At 38.8% G+C, this 24,642-nt stretch overlaps 2 protein-coding genes across 13 annotated transcripts in view; both read left to right on the top strand.

Moving 5' to 3' along the window:
• LOC101157197 (prominin-1-A) overlaps nucleotides 1–13,309 on the top strand; it is a 101,387-nt gene extending 88,078 nt beyond the window's left edge. For 4 of the 12 annotated variants that reach the window (XM_020701711.2, XM_023959470.1, XM_023959469.1 and 1 more), the window contains 12 exons: nucleotides 444–515; nucleotides 655–747; nucleotides 1,323–1,340; nucleotides 3,394–3,447; nucleotides 3,526–3,606; nucleotides 3,686–3,754; nucleotides 4,215–4,304; nucleotides 4,919–5,034; nucleotides 6,100–6,168; nucleotides 7,738–7,840; nucleotides 10,368–10,400; nucleotides 11,030–13,309. In XM_020701711.2, coding sequence (XP_020557370.1) covers nucleotides 444–515; nucleotides 655–747; nucleotides 1,323–1,340; nucleotides 3,394–3,447; nucleotides 3,526–3,606; nucleotides 3,686–3,754; nucleotides 4,215–4,304; nucleotides 4,919–5,034; nucleotides 6,100–6,168; nucleotides 7,738–7,807 — 732 coding nt within the window. In that variant the 3' untranslated portion in view covers nucleotides 7,808–7,840; nucleotides 10,368–10,400; nucleotides 11,030–13,309. Of the gene's footprint in view, nucleotides 1–443; nucleotides 516–654; nucleotides 748–1,322; nucleotides 1,341–3,393; nucleotides 3,448–3,525; nucleotides 3,607–3,685; nucleotides 3,755–4,214; nucleotides 4,305–4,918; nucleotides 5,039–5,386; nucleotides 7,841–10,367; nucleotides 10,401–11,029 lie in introns of those variants that run through there. The other 8 variants (XM_023959468.1, XM_023959471.1, XM_023959473.1 and 5 more) reach the window with 6 other exon arrangements.
• A 3,902-nt stretch (nucleotides 13,310–17,211) lies between these two features.
• Nucleotides 17,212–19,151, top strand: LOC101156958 (fibroblast growth factor-binding protein 2). Its single transcript, XM_004086514.4, has 2 exons — nucleotides 17,212–17,936; nucleotides 18,593–19,151. The coding sequence occupies exon 1, from the start codon at nucleotides 17,257–17,259 to the stop codon at nucleotides 17,926–17,928; it is 672 nt and encodes a 223-aa protein (XP_004086562.1). The 5' UTR covers nucleotides 17,212–17,256; the 3' UTR covers nucleotides 17,929–17,936; nucleotides 18,593–19,151.
• Nucleotides 19,152–24,642: the final 5,491 nt, after the last annotated feature.

The raw sequence follows: 24,642 nt of genomic DNA, 5'->3' as shown, positions 1-24,642 counted from the left end.
TCTGCTGTTAAACTCAATGACATGTGCACATTGTGGCGACCCCTGATTGGGGTAAGTGACAGAGAGAACAATAGTTTCAGTTGGTAAAAATATTTGAAAAGCTGAAATGAGGCAGAAAACAGACTTTGTGACATATTTTCCTCTGATGATGCCTCATGGTCCTGCTGCCTTGATCACTGACACATTTTGAAATTACACTGTGGGCAGTTATCTGTTAAATTACAAGAGAAATAGAATATCATTAAATATTACCAAATGAATTACATTACTCAGAGTGAAATGTAATCTGTCACTGTAACATATTGCTGTGTGTTGAGTTACTGACTGCACTGCTCGGTGAATCACTTTCAAACATGTGCTCATTCAGTAAATTCATCGAGATTTTTGAAAGGGCAAAATGATTTCAGAGAAACTCTTTCTTCTTCTCCTATTCTCGTTTCCAGGTGAATAAAGGAGTCACTGAGGTCGATTTGCTCTCATTCACCAGAGAGCTGGAGTCTCAGACAGACCTCATGGTAGGAAGACTTTATCGCTGATTCAACTGAAGTCTGTTATTTTCATCTTTGCATTGTTTTTTTTCTCTGATCTGATGATTCTTCCAGGTCAATTGTGTGTCATTATTGTGTGAGATTATGTGTTTGTTTTGCAATTTAGCCCAGGGGTCCTCTGCAGACCGCCCTGAAAAACCACGTTGGGACTCTGCAGCAGATCCACAAGCAGCAGGTCATCCCCATGGAGCAGACCTTGGTAAAAGCAGCCGTTGCTCTTTCCTATGACCTGTACATCACACACTTAGTTCAATGCTTATTCTAATGCTACTTTTTTCCAGCTGATGCAGATGTTATTATGATTTCTGAGTATTTACATGCCCCCCACCCACCCCAAAAAGTTTAAATTTAATATCTGAAATTGAAGCAGTGAACAGATTTCCCTCAAAGACCTTTTTTCATTTCTAACTACAGTCTGCAGAAGAAAATCGTTTTTTGACTCCCAAACTGTCTGCTTCCAAAAACAACAACAGCCCAGGTTGAGTTTGGATGAAGGAGGCTTTCTAATGACCAACAGCTGCTGCATCATTTTCATGAGGGGCTGATCTTCCAGATACTGACATCACTTTAGAATATTTACGTCTGTAACTTGGTCCTAAATGAAGGAACTTTGTCAGACATTAATCATTTAGCATGCCTGATTGTAAATTAGTAGTTTAGTTTCCTTCTCAAACAGAAATCAACAAGTAAATACAGGAACAGGCACACATTTATTTTCTACACAGAATTTAAGAGGATTCTTTTTTTTTCTTTTCCCCCCATTCCTTCTTCAAGAAATATGTTAGAGCAAGGGTAAGCAGAAACTAATCCATCATGCAGATTCAGTGTCTTCATTACCAAATACAATGTTCAGTCGGAATATTATTTATCAAAAAACAAGAAAAGAAAATACATAGACCCATTTTAAGAATATTATTTTGTATGTTGTTTTGTTTTTGAGATAAGTTGTCTCCATCAGCTCAGTGTCATCATATATGAAGAATTTTGCACCAAAATAAGGAAAAATATCCACATGTCATCGTAATCCATGGATGCTGGACATTTTACAAACTAACAACAAAAAACAAGGATATTTGTTGTGTCCATGATGACATGACCTGCAGATATGATCATCCTTGATTCACACTGAGGAGATCCCCACCTGCATGAATATTCTACCACATCCTCTGAGAACAGCAATCATGGGGGAGGTTTTCTGAACCAGCTGAGGAACCAGATACTCCAAAATGTATCAATAAATCAAGGACGTTCTAGCAGTTCAAGATTCATTGACACAAAGACAATTTTTAACAAAGCATAACTTCCTTTAGTTTTGGTGTTAATTTTATTCAGACGTGACACAATCACAGATATCATTGTGGACAAAGACATTTATACAGGCGTTTTCTTTCACAGCCCTATTCTGATTTATGAAAGACTTGATGTCATAGAATTATGATCACTTTTCAAACAGTTACCACTACTGTGTTTTGAAAGGATGCTATTTATACATCACTACCAAAGCAGAGTCCCTGATTGGTCAAAGTTCAACCTGGTTTAACTTTTGTCATGCATTGAATGGCCACACCTTTTGTAACTACTGTAGAACCTGACAACAGATTTCAAAACTTGGATTGCCACACATGAACTGTGCACATGCGTGCATTTAAACCTGAGTGAAAGTGGTCGCTTGAATGTGGGTGTCTGAGCCCGTGTGAAGCTAACAACTTGCCAAGTAACATAACACACTGAAAGTATGCAGCATGCAAGGCCCTAAACTTACTTTTTTTCTGTAGGCTTACATGATAGTATATTTCCATTCTACTTCCAAACACTTTGTGTCCTGTTTTACACTCGACATCAACAAAGGAAAATATCTCAAACCTGTCAAAATAAAACAAATGTATCCATGTAATCACACAGACCAATCAGGACAAAAAATCATGATCACTGGCAGATGAAGTGTGGAATGCAGTATCTGGTATTGGGTGGGATTGCAGTTGCAGTAGGTGCACATTATTGTTGATGCTAGAGACAGGAAAAATGAGTAAAACTGAAAAGATTTTAATACAACGTATTTCTGGACTGCTGACACAGCTGGGTCGGAGGATCATCGGACACTGTTTGCAGTGTCAGTGTTTGACAGAAACTGCATGAACTATCAAAGTGGGATAAGAACAAGACTGAAATGATGAAGCTGCTGCTATGGTCCAGTTCAACAGATATTATAGCTGAGGTTGTCAAAGAGGTTAATGCTGGTTCAGATAGAAAAGTGTCAGATTATGCAGTGGATGATGACTGTGAGGCTGCGCAGCTGCAGACACTCTGACCCCAGAGACCGGAGCGGCGGACCAGTTGGAGAACCGCATTTCTGTTTACCCTGTTTATCATTTCATATTTGAATCTGTGCTTGAAGTTTTACACTGCAGCATCCATGTCCTCCTTTAACTGAACATCTCCATTTCTTGGTTGGTGAGTGTTTGATGAGTTTCCTCAGGACTATCTAATGTGACTATCCCAGTGCTCCCTCACTTCTCAATAAAGTTAAAACCATTCACTGAACAATGCCTCATATCATTTTGTGTTCGATGTAGCTGGAATGTAGTGACCATCAGCTAAACACTGATTATCTAATCAGTTGTAGCGGCAGCATAGTGTCCTGCTCCCATGCGCTCATTAGATTCTCTGTTTATGACCAAAGGATATTTATCTTGGGGCAAAATTCTTCAGCATGCCATGACTTCTGTTCATCATTGAGTGCTGGATGTTTTTGCTGTCTCTGTTCTCACCTATGTTATATTTTAGTGTTTATCTTGTGAGTATAAATTCTCCTTGACGCTGTTTCTTAACTTGTACTTTTTCAAAGAGCGCTCTTAATCAGAGTATGAGGTTCCTCGAAAGAACAGCCTCTGACCTTTCAGTGAGTAAACCAGCCTGAGTTCCCAAGCAACCACTTTAAATCAGAATCCCACTGACATTCATCCTTTTTGCTCTGCAGAACAAAGTCATAGCTGTTCTAGATGCTGTTGAAGCTGCTCAGTACCTCATCTCCCAGAATGTTACACTTTTAATCAATCAGGTATTTACAAAATTATTGCCTTTGTTTACATGTATAATATACTGATTTCATTAACTGACAATGCCCCAATCTTTCTTAGGAAACACGAAAATACACTGCGACCATAATTGGCTACTTCCATCAATACATAGAATGGGTGAAAACATCTGTAAGTGTTGTTGTGTTTATTTGTTAACATGGTGAAACTTTTTCTTCTCATTTAATTTGGGTTCTTTGTACTTATGTCTATTTTCGAAGGAATCCAAACCAGACACCAGAGTTATAAAGTGGAAAATCAAAGCTTTTGTGTCACATGAGTGTTTTGGCGTAAACATAGAGAGGATGAATATATTGGGTTTGACCTCTTTAAATCTGAGGAATTTGTTATGAGACACATTGTTTTCTTCTTTTAGAACCCAAGGAATTTAGGCCAAAGTGGGAAAAACAGCATGTTCTTTTCTCAGTTTAGCTTTGGCCGAGGATGTTGTTGTTCTGCAGCTGTAACATATAGTTTTTTTCAAAAACATTTAAAGTGCAGAATGTTGTTTGTCATAGTTTGGGGACTTTCACATTTGAAAACATGGTATTGGCTAAGTGGTGCACTAACGTTTCCTCTATAACTTTGGTAGTTGGCAGTGGAGGTAGCCCCATGCAAACCATTCAGCAACATCCTGGACACGGCGGAGATCATGTCCTGTAGCTTCCTGGTGGACTCCATGGTAATGACACTGAAACTGTGAGGAGTTCTCATAAAGAGCCTTGTCTGAAACTGCACTTTGGGACACTGAACACTGGTACCCTTCAACTATTACATTTAAACCCTAACAGGGAAAAGAAAAAATTCAAAACTTTGTTTTGCGAAGAAACATTTCCAAATTGCCCAGAAATGTCTTCACTTCAAACAGCACCAGATTCCAGTCTGATGCGATCATTTTATGAGCGTCCTTCCCGGACGAGGAAGAGCCGTGTGGCAGCACAGACACATGCGGTTGGAACCTTGTGGGTAATTATTTTCAGCGGTTGAAATAGCTTTTGTGGATCTGTTTGAACGTAAACCCACAACAACTGTTGTTTTGGTGGAGCTCAGTATAAGTCACTGTACATGCATGTTTTCTGTTTCGGAGGTTAGAACTGATGCTGTGGTGAAGTGTACACATTCATGGACAGAAGCTGATTTGACCCCAACAGTTTTTAAGAAGAGAGTTTTGTAACAGAATTTGTTTTCTTAAATAATTAATCTGGTGAGCCGACTTAAAAAAAGTCAACTGATACTGACCTGATCACCAAAAATGTCACATGCTAAATACTCAATAAGCTGTTTTCTTTTGACCAGAACGTTTTCTGGATGGGTCTAGGCTGCAGCACGCTGTTCCTGCTCCCCAGTGTCATCTTAGCCGTTAAACTAGCCAAGTATTACCGCAGGATGGACACAGAGGATGTTTATGATGAGTGAGTAGATGCATTTGCAATCCCTCCTTCCTTTCATTATATAGAAATGTAGTTTTGTAAATTGTTTGAAAAGGGCCATATTGCACTGCTCAACAAAACCTGAATCTGTTGAGTATGAGTTGGGGAAGATATTGTATGGAGTGCTAACAGTTTTTTCCATCTTTCAACACCTTGTTTTATTATTATTAAAATTCAAATACCATGTTATAATAAGTAATACTGTATTTTTATGTTAGTGGTTATTTTCTTCTATGTAACTTTTACATTTGAATCTTAAGAAATGATAAATAGTCAGTTTCAGTTCCTTTTTTTACATAAGTCCTATTTTCTGTCCCTTTTCTCTTTCCTGTAGCTCTTCTATTTCTGGGACTTGGCATTTTACTTTGTGATAACCATTTGTACTATTTCCATTACCATTCACTTCACCTCATTTCTTCACTTTTCTTTGTCAAGCACTTGGCACTTTACAAAGAAACGATGGTGCATCTGTCCACTCAAGTTTCTCTTCACTTGTCTTTTGTTCTTGATTGATGTTTCTTGTTGTTCTGCCACAGCAGATTATCTGATCTTTTTCCAGTAATCTGTGCTGGATTACATGTCTTATTAAGATACATTTCTTCATCTCATGAGGTTTTATGTTGCTGTTTCTCGTATGTCTTTAATGTTTATGTGTCTTTATAGCTCTGAAACAATTGCCATGAAAAAGTAAGACATCTTTCCTGCCTTCTGCGCCTTTTTCAGCTTCTATCAGTCTCTCTTGTACATAGAATAGTTTTCTGAATTCTTGGTGCTGCTCTGTGTTTAAAGCTTCAGTTGGTCATTGTGGCTGGATGGTGAGGCTTGTGTGATACTTTCAGAAAGTGTCCCTTACCTTTCATGAAGGGCTCTTGCAATCATTATTATACAAGTTTCTCTGTTTTGTGTCAGTGCATTTATAAATAAACATTATAGAACATGTTCATCTACTAACATTCTTAAGGTTTGGCTTCTCTCCTCCTAACGTTTAGCATGCCATGCATGCTCTCATTTATCATCACTTGTTTGTTCACAACATTTTGTTTTCAGTATGGAAATGGGTAATAATGGTTATCATAGGGAGATCTTACAAGGAGTTCCAAACGCTGCGATGTCCAGGTAAACTCTGCGTCAATCCTGCCGACTGCATGTGGTGGTGGTGATGGTGAACGCATGGCACCAGGAAGTGAGTGTGTTTGTGGTGAATACACAGCTCGGTGCATGCCTGCAGGGGTGATGATTTACTGCACAACAAAGAGAAGCAGGAGTTTGAGAACATTAGTCTTGAGTTTTGCTCCAATAATTAGCATTTGTACAATGACAGTATGATTCATTATTATCATCTCTGCATCTTCTGTGTAAAAATTGGATAAATGGAAACATTTTCTTACTCTGCAGTCTGTTAGACTGTTTAGAACTTTTCAGAAATTAAATGATCACACAAATTGTGAGTGGTGAATGTATTGAAGTTTAGCCAAGCAAATGATAGCATTACAAAAATGAATGCAGGCTAATAGACTATGTGTTCTCCTCTCTTGTATGAGGAGTGTAATCTGACAAAAATGCCTGATTTATTCCATGATATTTCAGAAGGAATACACGATGGAAGAATTTACTTTATGTTATGGTTCAAATGTAAAGAGTAGGAAAATGGGGATTTGATTGTAATCAAGTGCATCAAATCCATCTTTGACGCACAAATCAAACTTTATATAGCATTAGTCATAAACACTTTTTCAGTTATCAACTGTGCTGGATCTGAATTAAGTTTATTTATGGAGCCAGAAAACAAAAAGACAATAAGGAAAAAAGTATTACTGTTAAAATTAGACGATCCTCTACATGTACATGGTTTAGTAATGTACTCTTTAATGCATCCATGCGCACAAATACAGACATAGAGCCTATTTTAGATGAAACTTATCTTCCAGTCAATGTCCTGGTGTTACTTTGACACAGAAGGAAATCTCAACATCACCTGTGACAGTGTTTGTAGGAAGGACTTGTGCTTGGGCTGTTCCTGCTGCCATGACTTCATTTGCTCTCATATCAGCATTGCTGATGTGTAGATTCAGATTCTTCCCCGACTGCTTGCTCTCTGGAATGAAAACCTTTCCTCTTTCCTTTTGTTTAGAGTCAGCCAAAGTCCGATGAATGTACATCTGATCATTTTTTTCAAAGAGAGGCAAGCATGTTTAGCTTTGGTGTGACACTGAAAAACATGCTACTTTGTTTTTCTTCCATACCTAACCGAACAACTAATTGCATGTCTCGTATTTGAAGTTGCATTTGGACGGAAAGACCTGCTATGACAGCTGCAGAAGGCAGAGAGCAAAACAGCTCAGTCAGAGGTCGGTTACCTGTGAATCCGGGCTAAATAGCACAAAAACGCTTTCTTGTAAAATAGACTCTTGAAAGATCAACAGGAAGACAGTACTGAGGCCATTTTGCACTTCTGACAGGAAGCCATTTGTTAAATTGAGTTACATTTCAGCAAAAGAAACTCCAATCAAACTCTGTCATTTAAAACTCAGACGTTGACAGAAATGTTTTGCTCGCTGCCTGATGAGCCACTCAACTGCCTCTGCTTTGCCACAGAAGTGAGGAATATATAATCACTCAGCAGAAATGTCCCTCTGTGGAGGTTAATGTTTCGCTCTTTGTGTGTGTTTACCCCCCTGCTGGTAGCATCCCTACCTATGATACCATGAACAGGTTCCCACGGGCCTCAGCCCCTCCGAGGCACATCGACTGGTGACAAAGAGCTGGTTCTTGTTTTAGCTCCTGACAGGTACTGGAAGACTAAGAACCAGACTGCCAACCTGGTTCTCTAACTCTACTGGACTCACAACAGCGGCCATCTTAGTAGTTGTCAGTTGTCTCTTTGTTTGATCTTGTGTATTTCTGAAGTCGTAACCATCTGAACTCCTGACTGCATGTCTGACTGCTTAAGAATGTGTGCTTCAGAGCAGAGAAGCTAACTGCTGTTCCTCTTATTTAACTGCATCACTAAAAACTGTCTCTAACATTTCTGACAGAGTTGTGTTTGTCTCAGAATAGGAAGGTGGTTTCATGTCACTTTACTACCAAAACGTAGCACTCATGTTCACCCAACCTGAGTAACAGCTGTTGTTGAAAACAATGTTCATTAACAGAAACTGTGTCTGGTTGTGACTGAAAAACCCTGTCAAAAGAAAGCAAAGGCTCTTTCAAAATGGAAATGTCACTAAATGAACAAGTATGTGTAACTCACTGTGACTTCCATTTAGCTGCTTTGCTTTGCATCAACTGGAACTTCTGACCTTCAGAGAGTCAAGTGCTGCTAACACTAAAATAATCCATTCTGATTTGCCGTTATGGAAACAATCGACTTTTTAAAAAATAGCCCTTTTATACTGACAAATGTATTGCTGAATAAAGAGTTAGGCATATCCAAATGAATGGATGGACACCAGCAGCCGCAGGGGGACCTGTTTATGCAGAAACAAACAACTATTTCTATTGTTCAAATAATCTCCAGCCACACACAAACACAAACAACATCATGCTGTGCGTATTGTAAACAAGATGTTTGTGTGGTTTCCTCCCACTGGGCACAAGATGTCTATTACCAGTAGATAACTAATATACAGCCATGGTAGATGTCTGCTGGACATCTCAGACATGTCTATTTTCTTACTCTATTAGTCTACTACACATCTACCTATATTAGTCTACTACACATCTACCTGTAGACATCTAATCTTGGGATATTTTTAGATGTCTATCAGAGGATTTTTTTTTTTACTAGATATAAAACAAATACTGCAATTTTACATCTATCCACTAATCTTCAGAACCCACTGGATCCTTTGGGGTCCTGGTTATAATCTGGCTACTGTAGAAGGTGGGGTACACCCTAATCAGGTCACTAGTTTTGCCATCAAGCAGTTAACCCCTGAAACATGTTTTTGGACTGTTGGAGAAAGCTGGTGCAAACATGTACGAGGAGAACATGCTTCATACAAAAGAGTCCCATCTGACTTTGCATAATGATGTGAAGGAACTAACCGCTGCTGCACCACCATGCAGCCTTTTCATTCACAGACAACTAGTAATCACAAAGTTCTACATTCCAGGTACATTTCAGTAAAAGTACCAGGGGTTAAAGGTCTCAGAAACCCTCACCAAATCCAGCATCTATATTTCTGTTTAGATTTTGAACGTGTCATATAACAGAACAAAATGATGGGAAAAGGTTGAATCTATTGTCAGAGTGAATCATTATGAAAATGAGCTAAAAGCACATTTTCTTATCTTCTGCTGCACAACAGAGTCTAGTTGCTGTTTAGAGGTGAAGTGTTTACAAGACAATTTCATCTAACCAATGTTAATATTTGACAGAGAAAGGAGAAAAAGGATGATGGTGTAGCAAAGTCACATTCATAGAAACATGTTTGACTTTGCTTCTCTGCTGGTTTCATTTCAAGTAAATCTGCTGCAGCAAGAGGATCCAATTTAACTCCCCTTTTTGGGTGTATTTTATTTTGAAAGGAACTTGTATACTTCTGTTAAAATAAAATAAGTTAAAACTGTTATAGAAGTGATGCATATCTATAGCAGTAAAAACTGAAATAGCCATGATATAGATATAGACAGTGTTCACTAAGTGCTCCTAAATGCAAACACATAGAAAAGCCCTGTGGCCCCCATTGTGTCTGAGAAAAATCAACTGCATTTACTGCTACCTGGTATAAATATCCTTTGGAAATGAGAATAGAGAAATGAATGTACTGACCATTACAGCTAAAAACACACCTTTTGAGCAAAGTAATTGGCTATAATAGGCTGCACTGTTACTTCTTCTTCTCAGCTGACATGCCTAATGATTTCCCTGGATGAAGGCATGGTGCTGTGTGTTATATTGCTCCCTGCGGCGTACTTAGAATGTTATAGTATTACAGTTAAATGTGCTGAATAAAAAACAAGGTCATCCGTGGAGTTTTATGGGAAAGCAATGGTAGCAACGTCATGTCCAAAAACACTAAGTAGCTGGGTTTTGACATAACTTTTTCCTACTGGAAAAAGTAAAAAAAAATGCTGAGCTCAGAAAATCAGAAATCATGACTACTCTGCACAGTCACTAATATTTGCATTCATTTTTACACAACTTCTTTCACATCCCAAATAAAAGTTTGTAAAGGTTTGAAGGGTCATTGTTTTCTTTAAAGTATCCACAAAGGTTCATTAATACTTTGAGCAATGGCCTTGTTGTAAAGTGCTGATGTTTAAATGATCATTCACCTAAACTTTTGTTTCTGTGTTGTCTTTCCTCTTAGTGCTTTGGAAAACTGGAACTAAAGAACACAACAGTAAGCTTTCATACTTCCTTTTAGATGGCAGCCATAGCTGTAGTTCAGATTCTGTACTTGATCCTAGCTCTATAGTGATGCGGCTTTTGCATTCATATTCCAAAGGGTTTGTTTGGCAGCGATCTTTTGTTCTCAGACAGACGCATCAGCAGAACAGGAGAGAAATAATACTAAGCAAATTGCAATACTTAATTTTCTATTTATTGAAAAAAAAGATTTAAAATGCCTCATGATGACAAATATGTATAAAAAAGGAGTAAAATCATTCCAATTTAACTTTCATAAACAACTTTAATCAAAATGCTAAACCTAAGATTTAATCATTCTACGAAAGGTTTTAACTCCAAAGATAACAACTAAAGATGCAAAAGGCTCTACGGTTTGCTACATTTAACATGTCCTTACCTTGGTTCAATATGAAATATGTAAAGTTGATAAAAATACATTATGCCCAAGTCTGCTGTCATTTGAACAATGTGTTTTCTGAGTGTAATGTCATTTCCCTCATTTAGCTCAGCCCCATTGGATACAAAAAGATGACAACAGAAATGTTCAATTAAAAAAAAACAAGATTTTGTTCTGATTTCTGTTCCATTATCCTGAATTTGCTCTGTTTTTCTATCATTTAGGGCTGTCATGTCAACATTTCTGCTCAAGAACAAAAGCTTTTTTCCCAGTGGATGAAAACACCTCCAACAACAGGAATTCCTGCAGGGGATTTTTTTTAATCCATTGAAATTTCTCAGACTGGTTCGTTTGTTGCCTGCAGAACAGCAAACTCCTCCCGTCTGGATCAACTGTGAGCCTGGCTTGTTCTGCATTTTTTTTGAAAGAATTGCATTGTCTGTGTTTACATTTATTCAGGCTGACATCAGTTTCAACCAGAGGTTTATGTTTATTTTGCTGAAGAAGTCACAGCAAGACAAGGAGATGTTGATTTTTGCCTTCACTTCTAATGGATGGAACATTTTCACATAGTAAAAAATGGGTCATTTTGTTTAAAAATACTGGTGATGAAACTGAATCAGTGTTTTTTTGTTGAAAATGCACATTCTTTTGAACGGAAGTGTGTGCGAGGCTGACTGACATTCAGAACAAAGCTTGCAGGGCTTTAAAAGAAAACTAAGGAGAACTTTGAAATGTTACATAAAAGCTTGTCCTTGCTGGTTACAGACACCCTGTATTCAACTGCTGCCTATTAGATTCATGTTTCACTCTGAATTTTTACAGATTTGTTCCTCAGTAGAGAAAAATAACATCCATATTGCAGATGCTGCATGATGAATTATATTCATCTAAACCTGTAGCACCTTGTCATGTCAAGTGTTTACACTGACATTTTTCTTCTAAGAAAATGACTTCATTCACAGAAAATAAGACCATATTCTTATGGATCATTCCTCATCAGATGATGCCTTCTGACCTAAAAAAATAGTGAAAAAAATAGTTTGTGTTTTTTTTCAATAATTACATAATAAACAAACATCAAAACAAAATCCCATCACAACCATAACCATAGTGGAAGCATATTTTCTTTTAAAATCAAAACTATAGTACAGATCGTTTGTGCAGTTTGGGTTAACAAAATGCTAAGTGTTTTAGTTTCCCAGTGTGAATCTATGACTGATTTTAAGTTCACTGGTATTTTTAGTGAGTTTTCATTTGCTGTCAAAGTAGTGAGATATTAAATTGAATACTTAACTCTCAAGCCAAATTTGTTCATAAAGGTCCATCATTGATGCTTTTGCTTATTTTTCAGATGCTTTTGTAACTATTTGTAGTTTTGAAATATGAAACAAGTGCATGTATTCAAGAGCTTTGTTTTCTTTTCTATTGTTGCTTTATAAAGACAAGTTATGCTGAAATCTGTCTTATAATATTTTGGGCAACCTGCCTCCTTCTGCCCGCCTCGCCTTCATGTTTACAGGTTAGATTTTCAGCTGCTGTAAGTAGAGAAAAAAATATAAATTATACATAAACAACTGTTAGAAGCTTGCAATCAGTCTGGGTGGTAAACGCATGCTCTATTGTTCCACCGCTTCAGTCAGTGCAGTCTGAAAACAAACTGTCCATCATAACACTCAGAATCCAGTTTATGTTGACAGAATAAATTCAATTCATTGATTATTTTGTTTGATTGAGGAGAAAAATGTCAAATATCTTTGAATGTTTACATTTCTGTTAAAAGATCTGAAGAAAAACTAGCAACACTTTTTTATAATATGACAAGAGTCTCATTAAAGCTTCAGCAGTTCCACATAGCTCATCATGTGATTCTGCAACTACCAACTCTGTTTTAAAGATTTGAATTGAACTTGTTAGGATGTCTTACAGTTTTTCTCCATTGGTTCGGCTCATTTCTTGAAACAGAAATTACATTCTCAAAATTCTTTCGTTGGCAAAACAGTCTTACAGTTCAGCACAACACTATAGCTCACTTGCAAAATCTAATATATCTCCCAAAACTGTTCACTCATGCTTCAAAACTAAATTCCTTTCCCATGTAAACAGTCAGTGCCACCAAAATGGCAAAGATCTTTCTCAATTGCTTTGGCTCATTTCTTGATCAGACAGGACGTTCTCAACACTCTTGGTGCTTTTGTCAAAATAATATGGATGGTTCAGCACAACACCATGGTTCACCTGCAAAAGCTTATATCTCTCCCAAAACAATTCACTCGTGTCAAAACTAAGTTTCCTTCTCATTTAAACAGTCAGTGCCTCCAAAATACTTTGTCCCTTTGGCATTGTGTAAGCACTGCAAGTCAAAATGAGTAGATGTTTGGTCACTATAGCAGAGGAGGACCATTGAAATAACCCTCATGTCCACCTTTATTGACAATGGTTGTTGTACTGTTTTGTATAGCTAACAGAATTTTTTTTTTTATGAAACTGAAAAAAAAAAAAAAGGATTTTAGGGTGAGAGTAGCCTCTTAGGTTTAACCCTTGTGCTGTCTTAGATGACCCCACCCTTACATTGACGTGTTCTCCCTACCATGACAAAGGTGGATAAAGGTGGAAAGATTTCATGTAATCCATGGACACCAGTGAAGATCACAAATCATTGAAGAAAAAAGGTTCAGAGCACTGTCTAGTGGGTCTAGATGACCCAACTCACAATGTTAAAGTGCCTAGGATAGCACACGTTGTACTCATACTGCCAAGGAAATTCTAACCATTATCATTCACACACATAAAGTAACTTTCATACATCAGAGTAAAAAGAAAATATATACAGCATAATATACTTTATAATTGAAACACAAACAAAAAACAATGACAATAATATGCAGCCTACAGTGCTGTAAATAATGCTTGAGTTTCATAACTAACAGTTCTTCACTGGTCGCTGTCCTCACCCTCCCTCTCCCTGCCATCGTCCTCACCCTGCTGGCCGTCCACACCCTGCTGTCTGTCTGTCTGTCTGGCCACAGATTTTCGTCCATATCAAAGCGTACATTCTCCCTTGCAATGCAACGAGGGAAGAAACGGCGTGCATGTCTCAACCATCCCCTACACTGATCTCCTGTAATATCCTCACACGCAGCATCCATTGCATAGAGCAGGGACCTCTGATCTTGAGCTCGATGCTCAGACACTCTCCACCTCTAAGCGAGAAAAACTCCTCTATAGGATTGAGGAAAGGAGAGTAAGGTGGTAGGAACACTATGACCATCCTTGGATGAGCAGGGCCATGGTGGAAATTCACATTGTCACATGGGGCGACAGTGGCTCAGGCAGTTGAGCGGGTCGTCCAATGATCGAAGGGTTGGCGGTTCGATCCCCACTCCCACCAGCCAAAATGTCGTCGTGTCCTTGGGCAAGACACTTCACCCTCCTTGCCTCCAGTGTGGCTCCACTGGTGTGTGAATGCGCATGAATGATCACAGTGATGGTCAGAGGGGCCGTAGGCACGAAATGGCAGCCACGCCTCTGTCAGTCTGCCCCAGGGCAGCTGTGGCTACAACCATAGCTTACCATCACCAAGTATGAATGAGGAGTGAATGAATAATGGACACACTGTAAGCGCTTTGGAAAAGCGCAGAAAAATCCAATCCATTATTATTATTATTACACAATGAAATGAAGCTGACTCATTTTGGAGCGAACAACCATCAGACTGAGAATCAACAGTCAGTTTAGATCAACATGATCTATCCACTTGGAATCTGTGCTAAATGAAGGCTACCTGTACTTAATCAATTGGAAAGATGTTCTGAGACATTGAGACATGTACTAAGACATTTACAATTTGATGAAACTAATGAGAAATTCCATTCTGTTGTGAACAATTACCAAGTGGTTTGGAGGTTTGTCCATGTTGTTTTGAGAATGTAATTTCTGTTTCAAGAAATGAGCCAAACCAATGGAGAAAAACTGTAACATAAATACTGGAGTTTTTTTTTGTCATTTTAGACTTGAAAAACCTTTTTCTATTTGACTGAAAAAGCGTTAGTTGTTATGATGGACTTTTGTTTTGATCCTATGTGCTCACTTTTACTATTACTAGTTTTTTTTCCGCCGTCTGTTGATCCATTTTGGAAAAGGTCCTTAGACTAGTTGTCATGTTTCCCAACCCTGACTGAAGGATATCCAGTGATGCTGTTTTGACACGTGATGGTATGAAATTGGGCACTGAGAGGTCATCTGAGGACAGGCTGTGAAGACTGTAAACAATGTGAATAAACTTTGAAAGTCTAAAAACGTGTCTGTTGTGTTCTTAGCTGGACTTTCATTCATGTGAGGCTTGAATTTATTTTTAACCCTTGTGCTATCTTAGATGCCCCCCCCCCCCCTTCCATTGAGGTGTTCTCCCTACCATGACAAAGGTGGATAAAGGTGGAAAGATTTCATGTAATCCATGGACACCAGTGAAGATCACAAATCATTGAAGAAAAAAGGTTCAGAGCTCTGAAGTGATAGATAGATAGATAGATAGATAGATAGATAGATAGATAGATAGATAGATAGATAGATAGATAGATAGATAGATAGATAGATAGATAGATAGATAGATAGATAGATAGATAGATAGATAGATAGATAGATAGATAGATAGATAGATAGATAGATAGATAGATAGATAGATAGATAGATAGATAGATAGATAGATAGATAGATAGATAGATAGATAGATAGATAGATAGATAGATAGATAGATAGATAGATAGATAGATAGATAGGTAGATAGATAGATAGATTCCATGATAGAGAGATGGAAAGACATGAATGTATTTGTAAAGTCACTCAAAGGGTAACAACAGAAAGTAATTAACTCAGGCATTGCATAGAGAAAGCATTTTGCTGAAATTAACACAATAATTCACATTCCAGTGGGGTGCTGCGCTGCCGGCCATGACTCTGTGGTTCCATACTGACCAGCTATTTTAAAAAGAGATTATTATCGTCTTCAAGCTTTGCTTTGAGGTTTTTCTCGGGCACCAAAAGGACTGCTAGCAAAACCACATGCAGAACTCTTTTCAGCAATGACGGGAACTCATACAGACACTCAAAGTGAACGTAAAAACAAAAGGGCTTCAGAAAAGAAAGGTTTGTTTTACTCGTTTACCTTACTTGACTGACTGGAGAAAAAGCCAAAAAAAGCCAAGACAAAAATCTTTCACTAATTACAAACGTTTTTCCAGAAAGAAAGATTTCAGATTTTATTTAAAAATACAGATGTGGTAGTAGCAAAGCTAAGCTTAACAGCTATGGTGAACTGAACAACATGAAGCAAATTAAGAGAACATACTAGACCAGGTGCCTGTTGTAGAGCCATTAGTAATTATTACATGTTTAAGTCATGATGCTGTGGAAAAGAAGCTTCAACCTTTACTGTTAGAGGTTCGGGGTTGTCTGGCACCTCTGGTCCAAGAGGGAGAAAGCTGAAATGTGTCTTTAGTTTCTTAAAGATCCTTGAGGATGATGAAGATGGATCATGATGAAGATGGATCACTGGGAGCTCTTAGTGAAAATCATCAAAGAGTGTAGAGAGGGCAAAAAAGAGTAAAAATCAACTGTGTCCCTTTGTTTCTGGCATGTGTCGGTTCATACAAAATGTATACAGCCATAACTAAGAAACTGTTTTTTCTGTGACCACCAGATAACTGTCTGGCTGCTGGATTTAGGATTTACTGGAGGCTTTTGATGAATGATTTGGACATCCTACTAGAATAGCAATACAGAATCATGACTGCATGGGTATGTTTTCAACATTTCTCTGGTAAAAGGATTTTTATGAGTTTTGTTTGATTTCACAGGTGAAAAGGCCTCTGAAGACCTGTTTAATGTGGTGGAATATTACTTCAGGGTAAATGGCAGAAACAGAAGTCAGTTCATTTATGGCTGTCTCATAATTGGCACTGCTGCTGCTGCAGATCTCTCTCCTTTATGCGTCATTCATGATTCATTGGTGTCTGCAGGGAAATGCTGGCTTGTGCCGCATACTCCTGGGTGTGCTCGGCTTACTTCAAAAACCATCAAAACGGCTTACGGCCTTATTTCACTCTAGTTTCTTTGTTAAAAGATAATTAACAGACAGGAAATTGTTGTTGTTGTTTTATATCATTTCAAAAAGTGTTACACAGTTCTGTGTGTGAACCTAACATGAGTGAGCTGCTCAGGAATGTCTGCTGCTGGCACAGAATGAAACCAACAATTTTTTATGACAGGTGGTTTCTGTAAGTTTGCGATCAAGATGTCTGAAGAAGGCAGGATTACTGTGGGGGTGTTCCTCCTCCGCCCTTTCAGCTATTCACTCCTTTCTTTGTTGCCAAAATTAGCTCTCTGCCTTCCCAGCACATAAATGCAGAGAGTCCCCTCAGTTCCAGCAGTCGAACAACCGTCCTCTGACAGCATGTGGGTCCAGGCCGCCGCTCTGCTGCTTGCCTGCTGCGTCTGGCCAGCTCAGTCTCAGAGAGATGACAGCAGGGGGCAGAACATCTGGGAAAACCCCATCTCCTTTGACACCAAGGGAAACGATAGATGCAGCATGAACTTTAAAGCCCAAGGGGAAGTCACAAAGCTGAGGATTTCCTGCAGGGGCTCTGAGCGCTTCTACTGGTGTGAGTTTGTGGGGAAACCTCACACCTGCACCGCTTACAACAAAAGACCTCGCCACTACTTTGTTCAGATGATGTGGCATCTGAGGAAGCTCCAAAACGCTTGCCAGGGGGAAAGACAGTTTAAACCCTTTATGTGTAGAATGGCACCTGATGATGCTCAGATGGTTTTGGCATCTTCCTCCATTCATCTGCCACAGAAAGAGGCCATCAGAAAGTCAGCGGTACAACCGGCAAAGCAGCCTGTGCCACCTCACAGCCAGGCTGAACCTTCCAGACCCACTCCTACAAGGCACACACTGAGGAAAACAATTCGAGCAAGCCAAAGAGTTAAGACCACCAAGTCACCCAGTAAAAAAGCAACGCCACCCCCAGGTGAGAGCCCCGCAGAGAAAATGTCTCAACAATACTGCTGGAGGTCACTGCAGGGCATCTGCTCCTTCGTCATCGGTGTATTTCGGAGTTAATCAGAGAGGTGAGCAGCTCAGTTTCTCTTTGTTAATATTTGCCTTTGATACTTCGTAGAGCATTTTGGAAGTCTTGGTGAAAAGATGGTATTTATTCCACTTTGCCCTCAGCTTTAATGAGATAATAATCTATATATGTTTTGAAGAAAGTCATATTAATATGAAACAGTTGACATACTGTCAAATGCAATAGTGAAATAATAAACCAGTGAGATTGTAAACAGCATACAGTCTTACATTATTTTTCAAACAGAGAAGCTCCAACAAAAATGTGCCGATCATTTACATTGTAAAGGCTCTAAACTGTTACAAAAATTAATGTTATGACTTTGGCTTTACTGCTGTCATGCTTTGGGTCACTGGAAAAGGGAAATGGATTCAAATGGATTTTATCCCCCAAAAAAAGAATCAGGAATGCTGGAATAAAGAGTTTATAGTAATGAATTCTTGTTCTAAATCAGCATCTTAAAAAAAGACTGCAGTTTGTACTCTGCAAAATGTGCCAAGGCACTTACGTTTTCCCTGATCGTGTGGACACTGTTTGTTTATAGATATTTTGCAGAGTTCTGGCAAGAAAGATACACCGCCTGCTTTTCTCTTTTCTTTGCTAACAGTTCTTCTAGAGAATGGATCCTGAGCACATTTCTGCTAATGTGTCTTTCAGATGTAAGCATTAAGTGGACCTGAGGGAAAGTTCAGGAGACTTCCAGACTTCAGGAACAGAAGTGTTGCTCACCTGCCAAAGAGCTACTGTGGCTGGTTTCAGAAATCCTTTTCCTACTGCATATTGTACCTGATGCATTTATGCATGAGTTATCTCTATGAAGATTCACAATACACTTTACATGTTTATGTCTGTTAACATGTTGTGTTATAAATGAAAGTATATATGTATACCATCATATATTTGTGTCTCTTACTTCCATTGTATAAAAGATAACTATCTGATCTTCACTTTTTGCCTTGAGGAAAGAAAATGTGTTTGCCATGCTCTGTTCTTAATAGAGATAAACATCTCTGCAGTCAGCTGTTTTAATTGTTTTTATTTGTAATACCCATCTTTGTGACAACAAAGTAACTACAAGACACAATTATATTGCTATCTTTCATAACACATTTTAAATGATCTTTAAAGATCCGCTTCTCTGAGGTAAATGTTGTTTTTAACGTTTTGTGGAATTTTCTGATGATGGGCGACATGTAATAAAAAAACGAAAACAGTTTTTTTGATTATTTCTTTATCAAATCATTGTGAATCCCGAGCAGACAAATCAATTCCAGCTAGGTAGCTTTGGCTATCTAGCCAGTATTTTTGCATGACAATCCTGCACCCAGCCAACTAAACTATCCAGCTGCTGACTTTGATATTGCTTGCCATTTTTCTTGCATAAGTAATGTTAGGTTGGGGTGGTGAAGGACCATAAGCCAGCTGATGGGAAAGAGGCTTACTCTGCGCCAACAGTCCCACCCCCAACTCAGAGGTGAACTTCTAATGTACTCCGGCTGCTATTTTACTTTCCTGTAATCCTTGTGCTATCCTAGGCACTTTAAAGTTGGGAGTTGGGTCATCTGGACCCACTACACAGTGCTCTGAACCTTTTCAAGTGGATCTAAATTCAAGAAAGTTCCCAACCCCTGCAGCCACACTTTGTGAGTGTGTGTCTGTTTCAGATTATGCACCAGTCTGTTGCTGCTGCAGGCTGAGACGACTGAGCTCTTGTGTTTCAGGACTGCAGAGTTTCTCTGAAAACTGCAGGTAAAGTCATTTCTCTGCTGCTTCTTTGTGTTTGTTTTTTGCATTTGTGTAACCCTTGTGTTATCCTAGCCACTTTAACATTTGGAGTTGGGTCATCTAGACCCACCAGACAGTGCTCTGAACCTTTTTTCTTCATCGATTTGTGATCTTCACTGGTGTCCATGGATTACATGAAATCTTTCCACCTTTATCCACCTTTGTCATGGTAGGGAGAACATGTCATGGAAGGGGGGGGGGGGGGGTCATCTAAGATAGCACAAGGGTTAAGGTGACCCTAAGCAAGAATCGTCTCCCTGTAAAGTGTTAACTGCACCTTTCAAACAAATAAGGTTTAAGAACTCTGATTCAGATTGAATACAGTCTGCCTTTCTTTCTCATTTTGTTTATTTATTTATTTTTCACAATTTAAAATGTATGAAATATATCTATTAGAGTTGGTATTTAAACATAGCTCTTTTTTACATCAATAAAGCCTAAAAGCTTTGAAGCTTCTTTTTTTTGGATTGTTCCCTCAGATATAGGTTACTTCAGAAATACAGGGACTACAAAGACTCCATCTGAACTGGATTTCAGTTGAACTTGAAAACAAATGTCTACATTTCAATGTCTTCCTGCAGAATATCGACAGTCCATGGGCCTCCTTAGGAACTTCTCCATCCTTCTCCTCTTAGCTTGCGCCTCCCATCAGATGCTGTTGGGGGGTCATCGGAGGAATCACGGACAGAGCAGAAGAGATGACAGAGTACAATACAGAGAAAGGTCCGGGTCAAAGGTGGCCCACAAAGTCAATGCTGCCTCTGTACAACGGGTTAAAGGAAAAGTGGTTACCAAAGAAAAATCAGTGTGTACCTGGGCAGCAACAGGTGAGGACCTGGTCCTCCTCAATGTCACTTGCAAGAAAAATGGCAGGAGTTTAAGTTGTGAGTACTCTGCCAGACCAGCTCTTTGTACCCACTTTACATCCAACGAAGAGCTTTACTGGAAGCAGATTTCCAAAGCTCTGAAGAAGCACAAGAACCTGTGCAAAGACAGCAGCAGACTGGTTAAAGCTGGCATGTGCAGAGGATCTCCTAAAGAGGCTCACTTCATTCTCTTTCCTGTTGTACTGATGAAGAAGGATATTCCTGCATCAGCAGGCACAGCTGTCAGTTCTTGCAAGTCAGAAAACAAGAAGCTAGCAGAGGAATACTGCATCGAGTCCTGGTCCAGCTTTTGCACTTTTTTGTTCACTATGATAAAGGACTCGGACTGTTGAGGTGGAACAAAGGTGAACTTAAGTGAAATACTTTTGTTGGATTCTGACTGTCTCATTCCTTAGAAACGTTCTCTTTGTTTCCAAATGTTTCCATACATCATGCTGCCTGTCTGTAAAACGCATTGATCCTCAGAGTAATTAGGTAATAGAGGCGTTTTCCATTTGGTTTTTTGCTCTGCCTCTCTTTGTTGAAAGAGAAAAGAAGAAAGAAAACCCCTTTTGCAAATAGTTAAGTGAAATTCCTATTAACACTTTCTCTTTATTTATTATTTCCTTGCTATGAACTTTTTTTTACTTACATTCTTACGTTTTTATTCCGGTTGTGGGTTACAGCACGGACGTGCGTGGCTCACGCGGCTATCTTCAAGTGACTTAAAAGTTGATTTTTCCAACAAAAATGAGAGCTGACCATGGCCCCTAAGAAAAACCATGACTATGAAGACCTTAAAAAGATTCTTGATGATATTGACAGTACGTTGTTTCCTTTAATGTAGCAAGTGACCGCTAAGCTAGCTCATCGACATTCTGGAGAAAAGACTGGACGATGTGGAACAACAGGCAAGAATGAATAATGTCATTCTCACTGGAGTACCGATCAATCCTCGGGCAAAGCTAAATGCAACTGGAGTTAGCATTGCTAATGCTAATAGCGCTAGCATTGCTAGCAGTTCTTCTGAACCTGGCATCGATGGAGAGTCTCTGGAACACCAAGTGGAATCATTTCTCATGTCTGAAGAGATTTCCCTAGATCTAAATACCATGGAGACCTGCCACTCGCTCCCCAGGGGAAAGGAGACGGATAAACCAGCGATCCTCATCAGGTTTGTGAATCAAAAACACAAGCTAGCTCTGATGAATCAAAGGAAAAATCTGAAAGGTTCGGCTGTTTATCTGAACGACCATCTGACCAGAAGGAATGCTGAAATCCCCAAACATGCCAGGCTTCTCAGGAAGCAGAAGCAGATTGAGAACACTTGGGTTAAAGGCTGCAGGATTTACGTCAAACCACTCAGTCCACCGGACCGGTCCAAGGTTCTGGTTGTGAACACCATGAAGGACTTTGAGAAGTGTTTGATCACGGACGTCTGAACCAGCATGCATATTAACAGTAATAAATCAAAGAGCCAAATAATTCCAAGAAATATGACGCCTGGATTCAACACTTTCTCCAAAAGTCTGAAGTGACCTGATTTTCAGCAAAGTTCTGACCTGCAGACAACTTGACCTCAACTTTCAGCGCAGCTGATATCAGCTGAAGAAGGATATGGACCTGAATCTAATGTCTGCAGACATAACATCAAAGAGAATATAAACTCTGTTAAAATCAGAAGAACGGCTGTTAATCAGCAGAAGATGGAATACCAACCTTGGTCATTCGACAGATTATGGACCCTTGCTATATAAAAAAAAATCTTAATAATTTATTGATGATGATTAAATTGATTGATTTTTAATGATATTACTTCACTTGCTCCAAAAATTGATTCATGAGTTTTCCTAATGAAACATAATTTGCACATATTTTTAACTTTTGATACTAGATCAATTTTTGCTATAAAGATTTTTGAAACAGTGATATGTGTATTTTACTAATATAGTCTTATTTTTTGGAAATCATATGTGTGATTTTTATAATCAACATAATCTGTATATATTCTAGATAACTGATCTGCATTTGCCATGTTGATTTCAAAAATTGTTATTTTTTAACATAACAATGTAAGTAATTCATCTTTGTCATGTGCTTTATTGATACTTCAGGATTCTCAATTCTGTCTGATAAAAGTTATGAACCGGATAATGATGAATCATGTAATAAAATGGTTACGGTAGAACAGTGGTGGGATTTTTATAAATTCGCTTCCTTCCACTTCCTTTCAAGCAATATTTAATTTTATGTGTAATTATCCCCAGTTTGATACGTCATTGTATGAATGTATAACCGATGATTGTAATGTTTTTGTGTACTATTCTTATTTGATTGCTTGAAATAAACCATTTCAAATCAAATCAAAAACATAAACCTGTGTACTTACTAATAAATGGATAACAATTAAGACAAAAAAAATATAAACGATGCCATTTTTTTGTTTCTGTCTCTATCAAACGTTCACAGTTCGGATGAGGGCAGAGTGTCAGCTGGAAGATCGGTTGGAGCATGTTTGGCATTAAAATGTACCCAGAGGTAGAGTGACGTAACCAGCATACTTTAGCACAGATCAGGCTTTCTATTCAGACCCTTTTGTGAAACTAAGGGTGTTTTCAGACCAGGAAAACTGGTTGTCTGGACCGAGTCCACTTAATTTGAACCTTCCGTTTGGTGTGTATTCAGACTCCCATCCAAATGAAACTTAACCAACTTAAACAGACTCGGTCTGGACCACACGGTTTTCCCAGTCTGAATACACCTTAAATAAACTTTATGTTTATTTGCAAAACTAGAGTCGGAGACCAAACCTAAAGCTTTAGTCAGCATCAGCTATTCTGCAAGAATCTGTGGACTTTTCATTCTTATAGAACGTTTTCTTAAACAGTTTTTCATCTTTCAAAAAACAAAAACACAACTGCTATCAGTGGGCTGTGACTTTAGAGCATCTTTTTCTTTGACTTACGGTAATAGTGTGTCAGGGTGTTTTTAGACTGGAAAAGTCTGTTGGTCCACACCGAGTCAACTTACTTTGGTCCGGATTGAGTCCTGAACCTCGTTTTTGGTCTGTATTCAGACTGCCTTCAACAGGACTATTCTGTTTTAAACCAAAGCTTGTAACAAAACATGGTGATTAAAGATCTTGTGTGATTAACGATGTCTGGTATTAAATAATACTGGACATCCCACACTTTGTAATCCTTGTCAGGATAGTTTACTGATTCAAACTTTATATTTTGCTGAGCAAATTTGAATGTTTGTATCAACGTTAGGTACAACACTTTCTACTTGCTGCTTTGGTACAGTGAAGTCATGCTGCAGGGGGGTTACTGTCAAAACGTCGGCTAAGAAGGTACACTGATCAGTGTTTACATTTGGATTGTGGAGAAAACAGTGTGAGAAGCAATGTGTATCACCATGAAAGTTGTTTTATTAAGCCTTCATTCATTTGCATGACTTGTTGCGTCACGTCATCATCATGGTTAGTTCCTTCCTTCACTGTTAACATCACATTATCCCTGGCTACGGTGGCCGTTTTGGTTCAGTTGTTCTGCTCCAGGCACGGAGCCTATTCAGACTGAGGAATTTCAGTGTGAATCTGAGCTTTCCAATTGGAAACAAACCAAGACCACCTCAAAAAATGGGTCAAAGAGGGTTCTTGGTCCTGGACCAGTGTTCACTTTAATGTGTCCAGTCTGATTACACCCTCACCCTGCCATCAGGCATCCTTCTCATTTCAGCAGGTGGCATTCTGTCCTTTGAAGACTTTAGTTGTGAGCAAAGGAGGCACACTGAAGCCAACATTTCTTCAAGCACTCAAAGTAGGATCAGAGTTCTGTGTTGTGAAGACAGTTTGAGCACCGGTCCATTCCAGATTTTAAAAAAAATCCTGGGTTGAAAAGCACCCGCTCAGGTTGGGATGCAGATTTACCAGTGGCCTGACGGCCTCCGACTCCTGATTGGCTAAAAAAAGTCGCACAGAAAATGATTCAGAACAAGCTGCAGCACTTCTGATGCTAAGCAGATTTATGTCCAGCTTACATTCTCATGAACTCC

Source organism: Oryzias latipes, chromosome 10 (genome assembly GCF_002234675.1).
Source record: "Oryzias latipes chromosome 10, ASM223467v1".
Taxonomy (NCBI): Eukaryota; Metazoa; Chordata; class Actinopteri; order Beloniformes; family Adrianichthyidae; genus Oryzias; species Oryzias latipes.
Note: the sequence above shows the minus strand (reverse complement) of the source record. Positions and strands in the feature narration are given on the sequence as shown.

Excerpts from the sequence above, each read along its gene's own strand:
- LOC101156958 (XM_004086514.4), top strand. The coding sequence starts at position 17,257 with ATGTGGGTCCAGGCCGCCGCTCTGCTGCTTGCCTGCTGCGTCTGGCCA.